The sequence below is a fragment of the Coptis chinensis genome, chromosome 3, assembly GCF_015680905.1.
Source record: "Coptis chinensis isolate HL-2020 chromosome 3, ASM1568090v1, whole genome shotgun sequence".
Lineage (NCBI taxonomy): Eukaryota > Viridiplantae > Streptophyta > Magnoliopsida > Ranunculales > Ranunculaceae > Coptis > Coptis chinensis.
Window position 1 is genome coordinate 44,034,857 of NC_141458.1, and position 17,342 is coordinate 44,052,198.

A 17,342-nucleotide genomic window follows, 5' to 3' on the forward strand; every position below is an offset into this window, starting at 1 on the left:
AATGGACTGATGGACCCTTGTTCCAGGCCGCAGACCTCTTTCAAACGCTATCACTGATGTCCTTTCATCCAAATTCTCCACCTTCAAGGTCTCGGCCTTGAAGCGGCACAAATACTCCCTGACCGATTCCACAGACCTTTGTCTTATATTAAACAAGGCTGCGATGTCCACAACCCGCCTTTTTTGATGTATAAAATGATCTATAAACGCTTTCTCCAACTCTTGGAAGTTAGTTATACTCTTCAAAGGCAACCGATAATACCAGTCCGAAGCTCCCATTTTCAAGCTGGCCGGGAACATCATGCACCGCAACCCATCGTACCGTGACTCTTGCCAGAGTGACATCTATTGCCTAAAATGATGAATGTGATCTGTTGGGTCAATTGTTCCATCGTACCTTTTAAACCTTGGTTGATTGAACCATTTTGGTACCTCTGAAGTCCATATCGCATCCGCTAGCGGGTTGCAGTTCAATCCAGCCACCACCTGACTGGCTGCGCCTGTTTGATTCTTCGTCTGTTGAAGATTTGCCTCCCAGTCGTTGTTTATCATCTCTTGGACTTGCTCCATTGTTAGTCCAGCCACTTGGTTTTCCACCAGATTTGGTCCGTGCTCCTCCTCGTCCTCAATTTTCTCACTCTCCGACCCCTCACTTGGCTCTTCCCCGACCTTTTCCTCCACCCTCTCTCTTTCTCTTCTCAGCTCCTTGTTCTCCTCTCTCAGCCTCTCAATCTCTTCTCGCATCAGCCGTGTTTCTTCTGCTGCTCGACCCTCCTCTCGTTCATCCCCTTCCTCAATCACTGCTTCCGGCATCAGTTCGTGAACCCTCACCTTCTTTGGTCTACCCGCTGCTCTCTTCGGTGCTATTTCTATGCTGCTCGTATTTTCTCCACAGACGGCGCCAAATGTTGTTTCTCTATCACAACTAAACACACTATTCACCAGACTTTTAGCACTATTACAACTTTCAGCACTATTTTCTCACTTCTCTTTCTCAGCCGCCCTTTCTCTCCCTCGGACCTTTTTTCTTTTTCTTTTCTTTTTTTTTCCTTTCCTCTTCTCTTTTATATCATCCCTCACCCCTTTCTAGACCTCCATCTGTCCCCCCATCTTACCGCCCTCTTCATTCCACGCGTAGGGTTTCCGTTTCATGCCTTTGCTCCGATCCTGTGCACCGCAGTTAAGTGCCATAAGCTGATCTGGGCGCATCCGCCCGCTGATATCCTTGGTCCCTTATCCTACCACCACATGTTAGATCCGTCTTTTACTCATTGAATTCCCAATCTGACAAGTACAAATAAAGCAAGAGGGAAAAAAAAGAAAAAAATCTGGGTGGAACCAGAACAAAAAGGAAGTGACACAATATGTTTAAGTAAATTATGCTGATGGCTTGAAAATGGAAGGCTTTGTACTGACATGTGGTTTTGCTTGAAATATTATGCAAAACGCAGACACATGAGAATGTAAAAGGCGAGTTGAATAAATGGAATGGACATATATAACCGGTCTCCATGTTTGCAGATCAAATAATAGCAAATGAATGAAATTACTTGAGGAATTAGTTACTTTAATGCAAGGCTTTAGATACCCGATGTGGGATTTTATAAATCTCAACACGCCCCCTCCCGTGTGGCGTATTTTGAGCCAAACACGTTGACAATTTTTAAAAGGGTGCGTAAATGGGCCCTTTGGGCCACAGAAATAGTTTTGTCTGTACCATAAATTTGGGCATCCAACTCAAATCCAATTGGCAATAAGTAGAGAGGCCCCAAAATTTATTTACTTTAATCCAAGGCTTTAGATACCCGATGTGGGGTTTATAAATCTCAACAGGTTCAACTAGAACCTGTTGTATTTGTTTGTATTTTTAGGTTTTACAGTTGATCTTATTATTTTCATGGCATTTTACTAGGCTACATTTGAAGCATTCATTGGAATACGAGATGATGATGCAACCACCAAAATTAAACTCTTTGGTGATTATTTGCAGGTACACCTAATTAATTTTTGAATTACTTTGATTTTCTATCCTAAGATATTTATAAGAGTGACACTATGTGACTAGGTCCTCGAACAAAATCTTCCTTTGGATGATTCATTCAAATCAAAAGATGTTGTTGCTGCTCCTATTCGTGTAATACAACTTGTTTATAACGCAGGGGTGAGTAGTTGGTTTCTTTTAATTATTTTTATTGTTTTTTTTCATTTCTTGATTTTGTTTGTTGAAATCTAGCTGTAGGCCATTTTAAGTATGTGATAGAAATTGAACTTGTCTACTCATAGCTACTTATTGAATTTTCTCTTAAAAGAGTTCAAGAGGGCCAATAACAACTTGTGAAACACTTTTTGAAAATTCTATGCCTTTTTTCTTAAAAGTGTCTGGTAAACATAGTTGGCCAATCAGCTAAGTTCCATCTTCCCGGGACTATCTTATAAAGACTGCAATATTTTCCTTGTTATGTATTTGGTCTAGGAAATTCAAAAACTGTCCCGCTCGTGGGTCCTGATCTCAGTTTATCAGTACGGATCTGCTTAAAGTTGTTTTTGATCTCTTTGATGATTTTGGTAGTTTGTGCAACAAATCAATTGCATATTTGGTGTTGGAAATTGAAAAACTATCCTGCTCGTGAGTCCTGATCTCAGTTTATTAGTACGGATCTGCTTAAAGTTGCTTTTGATCTCTTTTATGATTTTGGTAGTTTGTGGAACAGATAAATTGCATATTGCAACCGATCTTGTTAGATAGTGTATTGCAACATATTTCAGAATCAGGTATGATCGCTAATGGTAGTGTCAACTAATTCAAGACAATTCTAGAAAACCTAGTAGATAAAAACAAGTAACATGTTATATGTGCATACTTAAATGAAGCCAACATCAACTTCCTAGAGATTTAAAATAATGAATACAGATGGTTGCTGAAAGCATGGGAAGATGTTCAACCAGTTCTAGTTAGACCCTGGTTCTCAAATGTGAAATTAGTCTGTTTTGATTATTGAAAGATGAAATTTTGTTCAAGTTTTATTTAATTTTTATTATTATTTTGACGTTAACTTTTAATATTGAATTTCATGTGTACTACACACAATGGACAGGAGCGGGTGTTCCTTAATTTGTTTTTAGCAAGTTTGGGTACACAGAAAAGATAGGATACAGTTTTAAGACCTCTGGTGCACATACTGTTTTTTTACTGAACCTGTGTAAACAGAATGGATTCACATAGCTTAGAGAACATTACTGTAAATTTAAAATAAGCAGTGGTTTGTGACAGTTTTTAATTTAGTAATTGTGCACTCGCTACTCCTATTTGTACTCTTGAGTCCTTCAAGAAGTATATATCTCTTACTAAAGAGTAGTTAAAGTGGTTATATTCAGATTTGATCTAGAATTATATCCGACTTGAACCTTAGTAGGTTGCGTAAGTTTTCATTGTAAGATTTGTAGGATCTGTAGAAATAGTTTGCCCAGGTACCAGAGTATATCCGGATCTGACCCATTTCATTCCCTGTTCAGATTGATTTAGTCATCTCTATATATTTTGGCTTCTTGTCTCTTAGTGTGGGAAATATTTTCTTACAATTCTACAAACTTTATTCAGGATGTAAAGGGTCCTCAAACTGTCGCTTTTAATTTGCCAAATGATGAGCATATAGTAAATAAGCGTGGAACATCAATGGTGATGTTGAAGAATGTCTCAGAAGCCAAGTACGTGTGTGTGTGTTTTTTCCTTATTATAAAGTTCATTCCTGGCCCATTCTTTTCCATCTCACAAGATTTGGTGCAAGGTCTGTTCTGCAAAAAATTAAACTCCTTGTTCTCACTGAGCAGGTTTAAGCTTATTCTTCAACCTATAGCTGGCTTATGTATTACCGAGGAACAGAGGAAACACGTTGATTTTGAGTCTTTCTTCACGCATACAATTTGTCATGAATGCTGTCATGGGATTGGTCCTCATACCATCACACTCCCGGGTGGGCAAAAGTCTACTGTGAGATTGGTGAGTTACATTTTCGGTTAGCTCATTTAATTGTTCAAATTTGTATACAGAGCATGATCACTGTGCTGTTGCTTAAATTATTCCTTGCTACACTTCATCGTATCTTGCTTTATGTTATCAGATATCTATATACCAAGAATGAGTCAAATATAGTAAAAGTAGCTATTGACTAAGAGAAGAAGAAGAAAGTCTGGAGAAGGAGAGAAAAGACTATACGGTCTTAATTAGTCTCAGCTTTCTCTCACACCTCTATATATAAGAGAATAGTAGGGTTTACACAGTAAAAGCATTAAAAAGAAGAAGAAGAAAGTCTGGAGAAGGAGAGAAAAGACGATACGGTCTTAATTAGTCTCAGCTTTCTCTCACACCTCTATATATAAGAGAATAGTAGGGTTTACACAGTAAAAGCATTAAAAAATATCCGTCTTTAGATGCCCTCAAATAATTCCCCTAGAACTCTAACAATAAAAGACTGAAGATCAACACTAGCAGAGCTACAATATCAACTTGATTGAGATACGCAGTGTGACATCAGCTTTTTGTGACAGGACAGAAAATGATACTCATGCTAAAGTTCACAAGTAACACACAGAAATACTCACACAGACTTACCTATCCAGGGGCATAAATATCCATGTCTTTTTATTTTGGCATATGTTTGGTGATTTGATGGTTTTAGTAGCTTAGTTGGGGCTTTTATAAATTAAGTTGAGGTCTACTTCTTAGAAGGTGGGTTTCTACCTCTTAGGTAACTTGGCATACAGATTACGAAATATGAAGTCATGATTTACGGGTCCGTGGGGGAAGAACTGTAATAAGATTGTTGTATCCTAGCAATAAGTTTATCTTTTCTGTCAAGTCTTTTTGCTTTTCTGTTCTTCTTGGTTGGATATGCCTAGTACTATCACTCTTATTCCTCAGCATCTTGGTCCTATCATTTGGAGAGTTACGTAGGTGTCCACAGGTCAGGTATTGGGTTTACTTCAGAAGTGGGTCTTGGTTCTTTCTTTTTCTGTGGGAAGAGGTTATCTACTAGCTTTATACCCTTAACTAACGACATATTGAAGGCTTCTCAGCAACACAGGAAGAGGTTATCTTATCATTAGAAGCTTAAATGTTTCGGTGGTCCAAAGTCTTTAAGGAATTTAGGGTGGCTTTTTACTTATTTGTAGCTAGAAAGGATTGGTTGCAATGAGTGGATGTTGTGGGAATTTTCTGTTCCTTTGTGTACTTGAAGGCACTCCCAATTCACTCTGTATCTATCAGTGAATTATCATTTTATCAAGGAGAAAAGGGAAAAAAATAATTGTGGGGTCAGACTTCTGTCTTACGATTCGATGCATGACTCCAGTAATTAATTTATGAATTTCAACACGCCTCAAGGGAGATAATATGTGTAATGAACATTGCCTACTGTGATTTGATTTCTAATAAATCTTATTTTGTCCCATTGGTTGCATGAAGGAACTTCAAGAACTCCACTCAGCTCTGGAAGAAGCAAAAGCAGATATCGTCGGCCTTTGGGCACTTAAGTTTTTTGTCAAGCAGGTTGGTAACTTAAATGTTAATCTCGTCATTGATGGGCTCGTGAGCATGCATAGGATTTAGTGACGCCTTGATGACGTTACTTGAGCTACATTTACAATAATGATACAGAGAGTCACTTTTGATTGCATCACATACAATAGAAGAAATTAGGATCTCTGACAGATACCACATGGTATCTATACTAAACAAACATCTAGGGAATACCCTACATCCTCATAAATGCAATTTGATTTATAATGGATTTTACACAAGATAGAAAAGCTATAAATGTTGAATTTTAACATTCAAAATACACAGAATTTCATAATTGGTACTTTGATTACTATAATAAAGACCAATTAAAAGATTTTAAAAATAAAATTTATGATTATATAAATCATAATAAAAAGGTCATACCTTTTGTACAATGGTTTGTGATCTCACAACAAGATTTACAAGTTGATATATTAGAAAGTTTTCAAAAAATATGGAAAACTATAGATGATAAAGAAATTACATCTGCACATCCACCAACATCATCTGTGTATTAAAAGATAGTTTGGAAACTGTGGCTTATATTAAACCACACGAAGATACTACGAAATGATTAACAACTTCTGATGTTAATAAGATTTGTAGACAAAATAATTACACTAATTTGTGTTTACAAACAGTTGGAGCTCAGTTAATTAGAATTGAGTCAAATATTGAAACAATTTTAAAATATCGACCTAGAAATGAAAATATTCATTCATAAAAATTCCTCAATAAATGGTAGTTCTTTAAAACCGAACAATATACCAAGTTTAATAAGACCTTCATTTCAACCTCCTTTGGAAGTTCAGAATTTTAAACTTGGACTTGGACAATCATCCAAGGATGATTTCTTTGAAAAATTACAAAACCAATTAAGTAAATTGATCATTAATGTTTTATGTCAGCAAGATTCAGAATTAAATCAGAAACTGAATAACATATAACTCGTGATAAAATATTTGAAATACAGATTAATTTTCAATCATCATCAAATCTTAATAAAATTGCTTATGAAAATAAAATACAGAAAACTGCTTTTGCAAGACCAAGTAGGTATTATTATCCTACAAGCTAGAAATTTGTGTGAGAGGATAGGCATTGAAGTTGAGTACAAGATGGAAGTAACCAAACTGTGTCCTAGGGTCTCCCCATCGTTGGAAGGTTTAAATTGATCATAAATGGAGCATTGAATGGCATTGGAAATGGTCATTGTGGAGTAATTAGGGACTTTCATGGTCAGGTCGTAATGGCGTTTTCTGGTACAGGTGGCTCGGAGACGGCCATCTTTCATGAACTTAAAGCTATCGATCAAGGTCTCATCATCTGCCTAAATATGAGTCTGAAAGGCATTGAAGTGGCTTCTGATTTTCTTAGAGCGGTTCAGTCCGTCAATAAGATTGAGAAACCTCCTTGGTTTTGTGAAGACTCGGTTGTTTCAATATCCAAGTTGTATTGCCAATTCACCTACATCTCCATAGTCCATGAGTTCAGGGAAGCAAACAAAGCTGCTGATTATTTAGCTTCTTTAGTTGTAATGTAGAATATCCTTCTCTAGTTGTTTTTACTCCTCCCTTAGATAGAGTTCTTTAAGACCATGTAGAGAACGATGCTTCTGGTGTACAATATGTAAGACATGGTTCTTGATATATAATAACCTTGAGAATAATTTAGACCTCCCTAATTGGGATTATTCCAAGGAGTCTGTTAGTACACTTAACAGCATCAACAAGGATAAAACCTTGGAGTCTGATTATATCAGCACCATTGCGAGTTCTTCGCAATCTCCTTCTAGAAAGTTTAAAAGTACTGGTAAAATAAAAGTACGATATGATGATCTAGAGTTACCTTATGTCTATAATAACAGACATAAGTTCTTTACAAACTAGAAGCTTCATAGTTTTCATAAGTCCATTATGGACAATGTTATCAAATCATTTGAACAGAATGATAAGAGGAGTCTTATTCAGACCCTCAAGATTACTGCTAAATATTTTAGCAAAAATAATTAGGCTGCAACTAGGAATTGTACGAACTTTCAACAGTTCCGAAAGTTGAAAGAATCTCATAATTTAAAGAGATCTCTTGATTGTGTCTTGGAGTACTCTCTCCAAAGACTTTTCATAATCATTTTGGAATAAAGCCAAAATCTCCCTTCCATCACCATTACCAGAATTAATCAAGAACCTTTTACCCTCCCATTATCAGAAATGGATTGATAATTGGAATTCTATTGTTTTGGGTACGTGTCCGTTAATTGTAAAAGACATTGCTCATATTACAGAAGGAACACAACATGCATCCGAATTTACATGTTTATCTTATTGATACTTTTTGGCAGCATTTTTATTCATTGGATATATATATCTTATTGATGAATTACTAGAGATGGGATTTATCAAATCCATGACAATTAGCACAGATGTGTCATTAGAAGTAGGAGATAGTGACAGGACGTTCTTTGCTTTTCCCCTGGTCACAGCTATAGAAAATGCTATGATAAAATAACATCAAAATGTGTACTGTGAATTTACCACAACATGTCCAGAATACGAGTATGAAACTTATCTAGCAATACATTTGGTCAGAATTTACAGACAGAGCTTCTGATATCTCAAAGGTTATTACTTACTGTTTTGGAAGCCAAAGAGAAATTTAACGTCATTACTCAAGAGGAAAGATATAAAGAAATGGCAGATATTCGGGCCATTGGTCTCTATCAAATTAAAAGGACTATCAAGCTTAATTCTGTATAGCAGAATCATAGATTTAGACTTTTGTCTGAATCTGATAGATATTTTATTTAAACAAAACTATTGGATTATTCTAATAGAACCAAATTTTATGAAAATTTGTGTAGAAAGAATTGTTTTCCAATCAGCTCTTCTGCTAGGGAGACATGGAATCTCATTGAAGAAGTTGCCTCGTATGATTTTCTCACTCACCTTGGGGATTTTACTTCTGCCTCCGAAACAGAAGAAGTGGAAGATTACTTAGTCCTTGCGCAAATTGCTGCTAATTTACAAACCCAGTTTGACACTTCTGACCAATAATCTTATTGGCAAACATTATCGCCCATGAGAAGGACATAAAACAGAAAGATAAAGATTCTTATCCTTACAACAGGATTACCTAAACAAGAAATGCTTTGTCAAGGTGGACCTTTGAAAGAGACATTCTAACTTTTGTTTTTTTTTTAAGTTAAAAGATGAATAAAATTTCAGCATTATAAAGATTCTTATCCTAAATTTCAGTATTATAAGGATTCTTATCCTTCAACCGAAAGTAAAAGATAAGGTGGCCCAGTCGACTGCAACCACTACATCACACGTAGTTACCTTCTGTGCGGACTCCAAATTATATTTTTACATCCGACTATTATAAAAGGAATACTTCATTCTTGTTGAGGAATATTTTTCAATTTTATCTTTCAGTTTACCTTTGAATTTTTCTTAAGTCAAATGTGCTCTCTCTTTCCCCCCTATAACATAAACATCCATCTATATAAATAAAATCAGTTTGTTTATCAAGTGTTTTTGTTGCACCTGATTAATGTAGAAAGATCAGTCAGCAGTAAGAACACTTGATAAACAAACTGAACTTTTAAATATATGTGGAGAATTATGTTACAGGGGGGAATGAGAGCTCACTGGACACTGGAATGTAAAAACAAATTGAAAGATATTATTAAAGGATATTTCTCAACAAAGGTGAGGTATCCCTTTTATAGTAGTCGGATTTCAAAATATAATTTCAAGTCTGCACAAAAAGTGGCAACGTGTGCTGAATTATTGCAGTCGGTTGGGCCATCATGACAAAACATACTTGTCTTTCACTTTCGGCTGAAAGGATAAGATTCCTTATAATGCAAAATCTTATTCACCTTTTGACTTATGAGAAAAACAAAAATTAGGATGTCTTCTTCAAGGGACCATCTTAAGGATTATTCTTATCTTGATAAAAATGATGCCTCTTTCTATTTTAGATCCTTTTCATGGGTCATGATGTTTACCAATAAGATTATTGGTCAGAAGTCATAAGTTGGGTTCGTAGATTCTCAGCAACTTAAGCAAGGAAAATATCTTCTTCTTCCACTTTTTCTGTTTCGGAGTCAGAGGTGAAGCCACCTAGATGAGTGAGGAAGTTATACGGGCCTTCCTTTTCAACGAGTTTCCACGTCTCAAGAGCATAATAACTTAATGCATAAGAATTCTTTTTCCACAAATTCTCATAGAATTTGGTTCTATTGGAATTATCCAATGATTCTGATTTGATCAGAAATCTATTAGATTCAGACAAAAGTATAAACCTTGGATTCTTTTGTACCGAACCAAGTCTGATAGACTATTTAATCTAATGGAGACCAATGGCAGGAATATCTGCCATCTCTTTGAATCTCTCTTCTATAGTAATGGTGTGAAATTTCTCTTTGGATTCCGAAAGAGTGTAAGCCTTCGAGATATCAGCAGGTCATTGTCTGTAAATACGGACCAGATGAACTACTGGATAAGTTTCATATTCATTATATTCTTGGCGGCTGTGGTAAATTTACAGTGAAAACAGTACAGTGCCATTTCATCATAGCATTTTCTATAGCTTTAACAAGAGAAAAAACCAAGAATGCCTTGTTAGAATCTCCTGCTTCCAAAGACACTTATGTACTTATTGTGATGGATTTAATAAATCTCATCTTTAATAGTTCATCAATCAGATACATATCTAATGGCTGAAAATGCTACTAGAATGTACCAGGGAGAAAAATATGCAAATTTAGATGCATGCTGTGTGTTCCTTCTGTAATATGTGCAATGACCTTTTACAATTAAAAGACAGGTACCCAAAACAATAGAATTCCAATTATAAATCCATTTTTGATAATGAGATGGTAAAAGATTTTGGATCAATTCTGGTAATGGTGATGTAAGGGAGATTTTGGCTTTATTCCAAATGATTATGAAAAGTCTTTGGAGAGAGTACTTCAACACACACAATCAAGAGATCTCTTTAAATTACGAGATTCTTTCAACTTTCGGAATTGTTGAAAGTTCGTACAATTCCTAGTTGCAGCCTGGTTATTTTTGCTAAAATATTTAGCAGTAACCTTGAGGGTCTGAATAAGACTCCTCTTATCATTTTGTTCAAATGATTTGATAACATTGTCCAGAATGGACTTCTGTGAAGTTTCTAGTTTGTAAATAATTTATGTCTGTTATCATAAACATAAGGTAACTCTAGATCATCAAATCGTACTTTTCTTTTACCAGTACTATTAGATTTTCTAGAATGGGATTCCGAAGAAATTGCAATGGTGCTGATATAATCAAACTCCAAGGTTTTATCCTTGTTGATGCTGTTAAGTGGACTAACAGAGTCTTGGGAATAATCCCAGTTAGGGAGGTCTAAATTATCCTCAAGGTTGTTGGTGTATTCAACAACATCAACAATATCCTGTAAGGATCTAGAGGCCACTAATGGTTGCTCTGTAGGCTGTCCATATAATGGAGTCTCCAATGAACCAAATTGGAGCATTCTGTATTCTGTAAAAGATAACAAATAGCATCTTAGATTTACAAGATATAATCCTAGAGAAATATTCTCTTGCCCAGATAGAGTATGTCTTTTCCAAAATATTTGGATACTCATATAATATGAAAAAGATTATGAATTATATTTCACAAATCTGCTGAGCTGATGCTTGCAAAGGAAAGATGAATTCGAAAACCATAGGTTGGGTCTCAAAGTTAGCATAAATATCATTCTCATCAATCTTTGTAATAGGCAAAATACTATTCAAAAACAGAGTTCCCAGTATAATTTGCTGGGTAAGATTTTTTATTAATAAAAAGGATAAAGGTATACTAATCTCATTTGTACTAATAAAAACCTTTGTTAGCTTATACTGAGTAGCAATTTTAGAACCACTAGCGCCTGTCATAGTTTGTGTAGTGTTTTCAAAATACTGTTTGAGAATCAAATTTTCTTGGATGCAATTCATATCTGCACCTAGGGGTGTGCAAAAATCCACCTTAACCGACCAACCCGACCCAAACCGAGTCGGTTATCCATTTAGTATCGGTTGGGATCAGTTTGATAATTTCCAAAACCGACTATATCGGTTCAGTTGTCGGTTTATATTTATAAAATCCAAAAATAACCGAATTCAGGTGTTGCGGATAAAATAATAACATACCAAATAATTTGTTGCACATACGTGTTTGTTAACACTTTCAATTCACGTGTACTCTTTTAAATTGGTCCCACGTGTCCACTCACACCTTTAAAGTTTAAACTACAGTAACAATCCAAAGAAAAAAAACTATAATTCCCCTTATACCCTCATCCTTACCAAACATCTAGATACATCAGTATGACACATTTAGAGAAACCGGACTTTCAAAAAAGAAACCAGACATTCAAATCAAAGTCGCGAAACGAATTTGATTTTATTCTGGCGTGGATTGCAACAAACTTACCAGATGTATTCTTATCATCAAACCTTGAACCCCAACTCGAAAATGAAATAAAAAACTCTAAAATACGAAAACAATTGAGGTAGCACAGAATTTTTGGGTCAAAATATCGATTAAAATCGTAAAACATACGGTTCGGATCGGATATCGGTTAGTTTGCAAATTAGTCGGTTCGGTTTCAGGGCGGTTAATCCTAAAGTATCGGTTCGGATCATGTAACACATAAACCGATGTGGTCGGTTCGGTGGTCGGTTTCACTCCAAAACCGACCCGAACCGACCTGTGCACGCCCCTATCTGCACCACTGTCGACCAAAGCAATATAATATTTGAGAATATATTTTTGGTCAATAATTAAAGTTATGAAAATATTCCATTTGCGAGAAAAGATGGTAGAACTAAAACTACAGTTTTCGAAGTCCTTGTCTAACGTCTCTTCTCTATTCTCCTTATGTTGCTTTAATTGGGTTAACTCAGTTTGAAAAACCCTTTGTTTATTTTTTAATTGAATTATCTCATTCTTAAGATAATTATATTCCTGTTGAAGGTTTGATACAATATCCCTGTCCTGATGAACAATAGATTTAGAAGTACTAGGTGTATTATTTCCTAGTCTATCAAACACTTTTTTAAGATTGTAGCCTTCAGAAGGATCAACAATCTCTTCTTTAGCTTCTTTAAAACAAGTTTTAATTAACTTGAGCTTAGTTTTTGGATTAGTGAGTGTCAATGAGATCCTGAATAGACTGATGTTCAGTGGTTAATACATTAATGTGCAAACCATTCATCTAGAAGATAGCTTCCATGCTATCACATTTTGATTATAACATATTACAATGACATGGAGTCTCATTCCCATAAGAACTAGATTGAGGGTCATCCTCATAATCATTATCTAATTCAGACGAACTAGTATCAAGTAAAATTTTACTTAATTGTAGCTTAAGATCTTCATCAATCTCTAAATTATTAGGCTTCTGTTTGGTTTTTCACCTGTTAGCATAATGGCCAACTTTTCCACATTTTAAACAAGTAACATTTTTATTATGTTGATAAGGAGTTTTATAAAACTCTTTATTAGGTTTCCAATTCCTTTTGGAATCTTTGTTACGAGAGTATTTTCTCTTGTAAGGTTTCTGTGTCTCGTGTGTAGAAACCTTTTGTTTTTTAGGAGGAATGTCATAAGCAAATTGCTTATAGAATTCTCCTAACTCTTTCTTACCTGAAAGGTTTTGTTTCTTCAGTTGATTTTGTAATTTTAAATCATTACAAAAGCTAAGACCTTCCTGGATTACTTGATTAATCAAACTACCGTAGGTATGAGAATCATAAGGGATATTAGATCCTCCATTTAAGTCTCTAAGTTTCTTCCCAACTCTTTCAGTAAATAAAGTAGGGAGACCATCAATGAATTTAGATTTCCAATGCTCACTATTAGCATCGTGTAATTGTAGCACTTTGGCTAAGAAGACATCTTTATACCATCTAAAATGGGATAATGATCGACATTTAAGATTCTGAAGTAATTCTCTGTTCTTCTCCGCTTTCATATCTTCAGGTCCAACAAAGTGATGAATAATAGGTAGACATAAAGCATAAATTGTATAAGATCTAGAGACTTGCATATTTGATTCTGTATCAATCTCTATTTTGATTGAGTTAATAATCTCAGATTTCTGACTGTGAGTGAGAACATTATCCCACCAACCTTTTAAAGTTCTAGTAAAACCAAGAGGTATAAACTTACAGACATTTGCATCTGTATTACCATTAACTTTGCATACACTTGCATACATAAGCATTTGCTGCAAAGTGTGGAAAATCTGATATTTTGATTTACCATCAATATTCCATGTATAAATGGTTTTAGCATGATAAGAAGTTTTATCATCAAAGAAGTCCTCTTCATAGATAATATCTTGGGGAGTAGGACGAGGGTAGTAGTGCCTACTAGATCCAACATGACCCATTAATTGAGTGTTCTTATCATCAAGTGATTTTATTAATAGTAGATGAAACGAAATTTGTTTCAATGTTCAAAATATAATATTAAGATTTAATTTACTGAGTTGATCATATAATTTTTCAATAAAGTCATTTTTGGATGACGATTGTCCCAACTTGAAGTTTGGGACATCCAAAGGAGGTTGAATAGTTGGTCGAATATGACCAGAAAGAATATGTTGTTGTAAAGAAATATTTTTTAAAGGTTTTTTATAGAACTTGTCATCCTTCTTAATATTATCTATCCTTGGAATATTCTTAAGGATATTTTTCGAATTAGTCTCAATTCTAATTAATTGAGCTCCAATAGTTTGCAAACATAAATTTGTATAATTATTTTGTTTACAAATTTTGTTAATATTATCTGTCCTAACAGATCTGTTATTATCGTCATGTGGTTTAATATAAGCTACAGTTTCAAGACTATCTTTTAGCTTTAAAGGTGTTGGTGGAGGATGAACAGTTGTTATCTCCTTATCATCAGTAGTCCAATTTTTTTGATGAATCTTTAAAACACTAATATACTAATATAATTATCAGTAGGTTTAGACTTACTATATGTTTTAACCTCAGAATCTACAAGATCAATATTTTATTTGACTTCAGATTTTACTGATTGATTAGGTAAATCTATTTTTACCTCAGATTTTGTCGATTGATTAGGTAAAGTAATAATCTTATTTGGTAAATGATTACTATCTTGTTTTACCTGATGAGTAGGTAAACTAGGTTTTACCTTATCAATTAACACATCATCATCTGATAACATACCTTTGGATCTTAAATACTCCTTAATATCCTGTTGTAGAGTAGTTGTTTTAACTTTACATTTAAGAACGTAATTATTCTGATATCTAAGACAAAACCATTTAGCAAGAGTTTTACCAAAATACCGGTATTCTTGAAAATTATCTTGATATTCTCCAACCATAGGTTTCAATTTTGTAGGAGTAAATATAGGAGTAAAATATTTACTCAACTCCTCATATTTTAACTTATAAAATTCATTTGTTTCATATGGTGTATAATCCATTACAAAACAAATTCCATCTCTGATGCTGTGGGAGATTCCCTAGCGTTCTGTCAATAGATACCATATGGTATTTGTTGATTAGAGATACGAATCTCTTCTACAGATTGATTGTACTGAGATAAAGATTCAGCTTCTGAAACTGAATTTCTAGAAGATTGTGGGATGGAGATCTTATAAGAAGATCTCGAAGACAAACTTTTACTAACAAAAGGTTTCTTTTAATATAACTTCTCCTTTAGTTGATTGAATTATCTAATCTAATTCATTATTAATGATTGACTGTGGTTGAACAACGTTTCTGCAAGTCCATGATTAGTAAAATTGAATTTCACTCCAAGGAATCATCCTACGTGTTGCTACATTAGGCCTACTCAAGATCTCTTATATGAAAAAGATTTTCTTCACAATAAAAAAATCTTACCATGGAAAAACTATCTATGCATGGATATCTATGTGTGGAATATAGATGGCAAGACAGATAATCAAATCTATAAAATGGTAAATGAAACATTAATGTATGCTTTTGTATGTAGAGCATGATGCAAAAATTGCAAAATTCATTATTAATGGGTTTATTGGAATCCTAAAAGGATGGTGGGAAAATGTTCTCACAATCTCACATCAAACCAAAAAATAGAAATTCATCAATTAGTAAAATTTGAAAGAGACCCTTTCACAAATGTCGATACACAAAAATGGGTTCATAACGAGAACTCTATTATCGATGGAACATGTCCTTTAATTAGAAAAGGTTTAGCCCAAATCACAATGGGACTAAAAAATGATCATCCTTCTCTTCATGTAGAAATTCCCCCATCATAGAAATGGGTTTTATTAAATCCATTATTGCCAGTATCTTTATGTTTTTTGAAATAGGTTTTATAGGAAAAACATTTTTACCATTACCATTAGTAAATACCATTGAAACCACATTTCTTAAATGACATGAGATTTTCTATTTTTTGTGAAATATATGTCTGTCCACAATATCATGAGTATGAAACTCATCTAGCAGTATATTTTGTACGACTTTCAAAAATAAGCTAGAAGATATATCGGAAAAACCTAGAGTTTTTATTATCATAAAATCAGTTGACTGGTTTAGAAAAACTACTCCTGAAGACAAAAATAGAGATATAGAAGATTTATGTGCATATGGACTCTATAATATTAAATGGTTAATTAAGATTAATTATGTTTAAGAGAACCTTAGATTCAGTTTTCTCGACTGTTTTACCATTAAGACAGAATCCTTGGACGTCACAATTGATAAAAGGATGTTTAAAAATATTTATAGAAGAAATTATTATGTGTCATTCTTCAAAAAAATTATTTAATATCCTTGAAGAAGATGCAGCAAAAAGATGGCTATCTCAAACCATTATAGACAGCGGCACTAACGAAGATGAGAAAATCAAGTATATGCTTATAATGTGGAGAACATACTGGAATAGACTTAAAGTAGAAGCATTATAAGACAAAAGAACGTGGAGATGGCCCACGAAAAAGACTTAAAGTCTAAAGCAGGATAATAATTCACGTAACGTCAAAAAGCAAATAGTTTTTTTATGGAATCTTATCCATAAAGCAAGAAACAAAGAGGATATTTCTTAGGACAAGATGGCCCTTGACTACATCTACCAGCACACGGCGCCATATGCTATGCGGACTCAAAATTTATAATTTCAAATCCAAAATAGGGATACATCACCCTTGTTGAGGAACACATTTTTCTTTTTTAAGTTAGAAAAGAGAGTTTGCAAATTGGATTTTATTTATATGGATGGTTGTAAATTACAGGGGGAAGAGAGAGAGCACTCTTTAGAAAAACTTTAAACCAAGAAAAATAACTTCAAATAAACTTGAAAAAAAAACTTGTTTCTCAACAAGAGTGAGGTATCCCTTTATATAGGTGCTGGACTTAAAATTATAAATTTGGAGTCCGCATAATATATGGTGACGTGTGTTGGTAAGTGCAGTCGAGCAGGCCATGTTGTCCTGAAAAATATCCCTTTTTCTACGTGCTTTATGGATAAGATTCTATAAAAAAACTATTTGCTTCTTAACTTTAAGCAAAATAATTCATAGAAATTATTCACTTTTTGACATTATGGGAATTTTTATCTTGTTTTAGACTTTAAGTCTGCCTTGTGGGCCATATCCACTTTCTTTTGTCTGATAAGGCTTCTGTTTTGAGTCAATATATTCCAGCATGTTCTCCATATTATGAGAGCATATACTAGATCTTCTTCGTCTTTGTTGATGCTACTGTTTATAAT

At 34.2% G+C, this 17,342-nt stretch overlaps 1 protein-coding gene across 8 annotated transcripts in view; it reads left to right on the forward strand.

Annotated features, from left to right (window-relative positions):
* Positions 1-17,342, forward strand: part of NUDT3 (nudix hydrolase homolog 3) — a 49,764-nt gene that overhangs the window by 17,649 nt on the left and 14,773 nt on the right. For 2 of the 8 annotated variants that reach the window (XM_086601956.1, XM_086601957.1), the window contains 5 exons: positions 1,913-1,990; positions 2,066-2,161; positions 3,599-3,705; positions 3,829-3,997; positions 5,462-5,545. In XM_086601956.1, the coding sequence (XP_086458082.1) occupies positions 1,913-1,990; positions 2,066-2,161; positions 3,599-3,705; positions 3,829-3,997; positions 5,462-5,545 (534 nt within the window). Of the gene's footprint in view, positions 1-1,912; positions 1,991-2,065; positions 2,162-3,598; positions 3,706-3,828; positions 3,998-5,461; positions 5,546-6,825; positions 7,242-17,342 lie in introns of those variants that run through there. The other 6 variants (XM_086601959.1, XM_086601961.1, XM_086601958.1 and 3 more) reach the window with 4 other exon arrangements.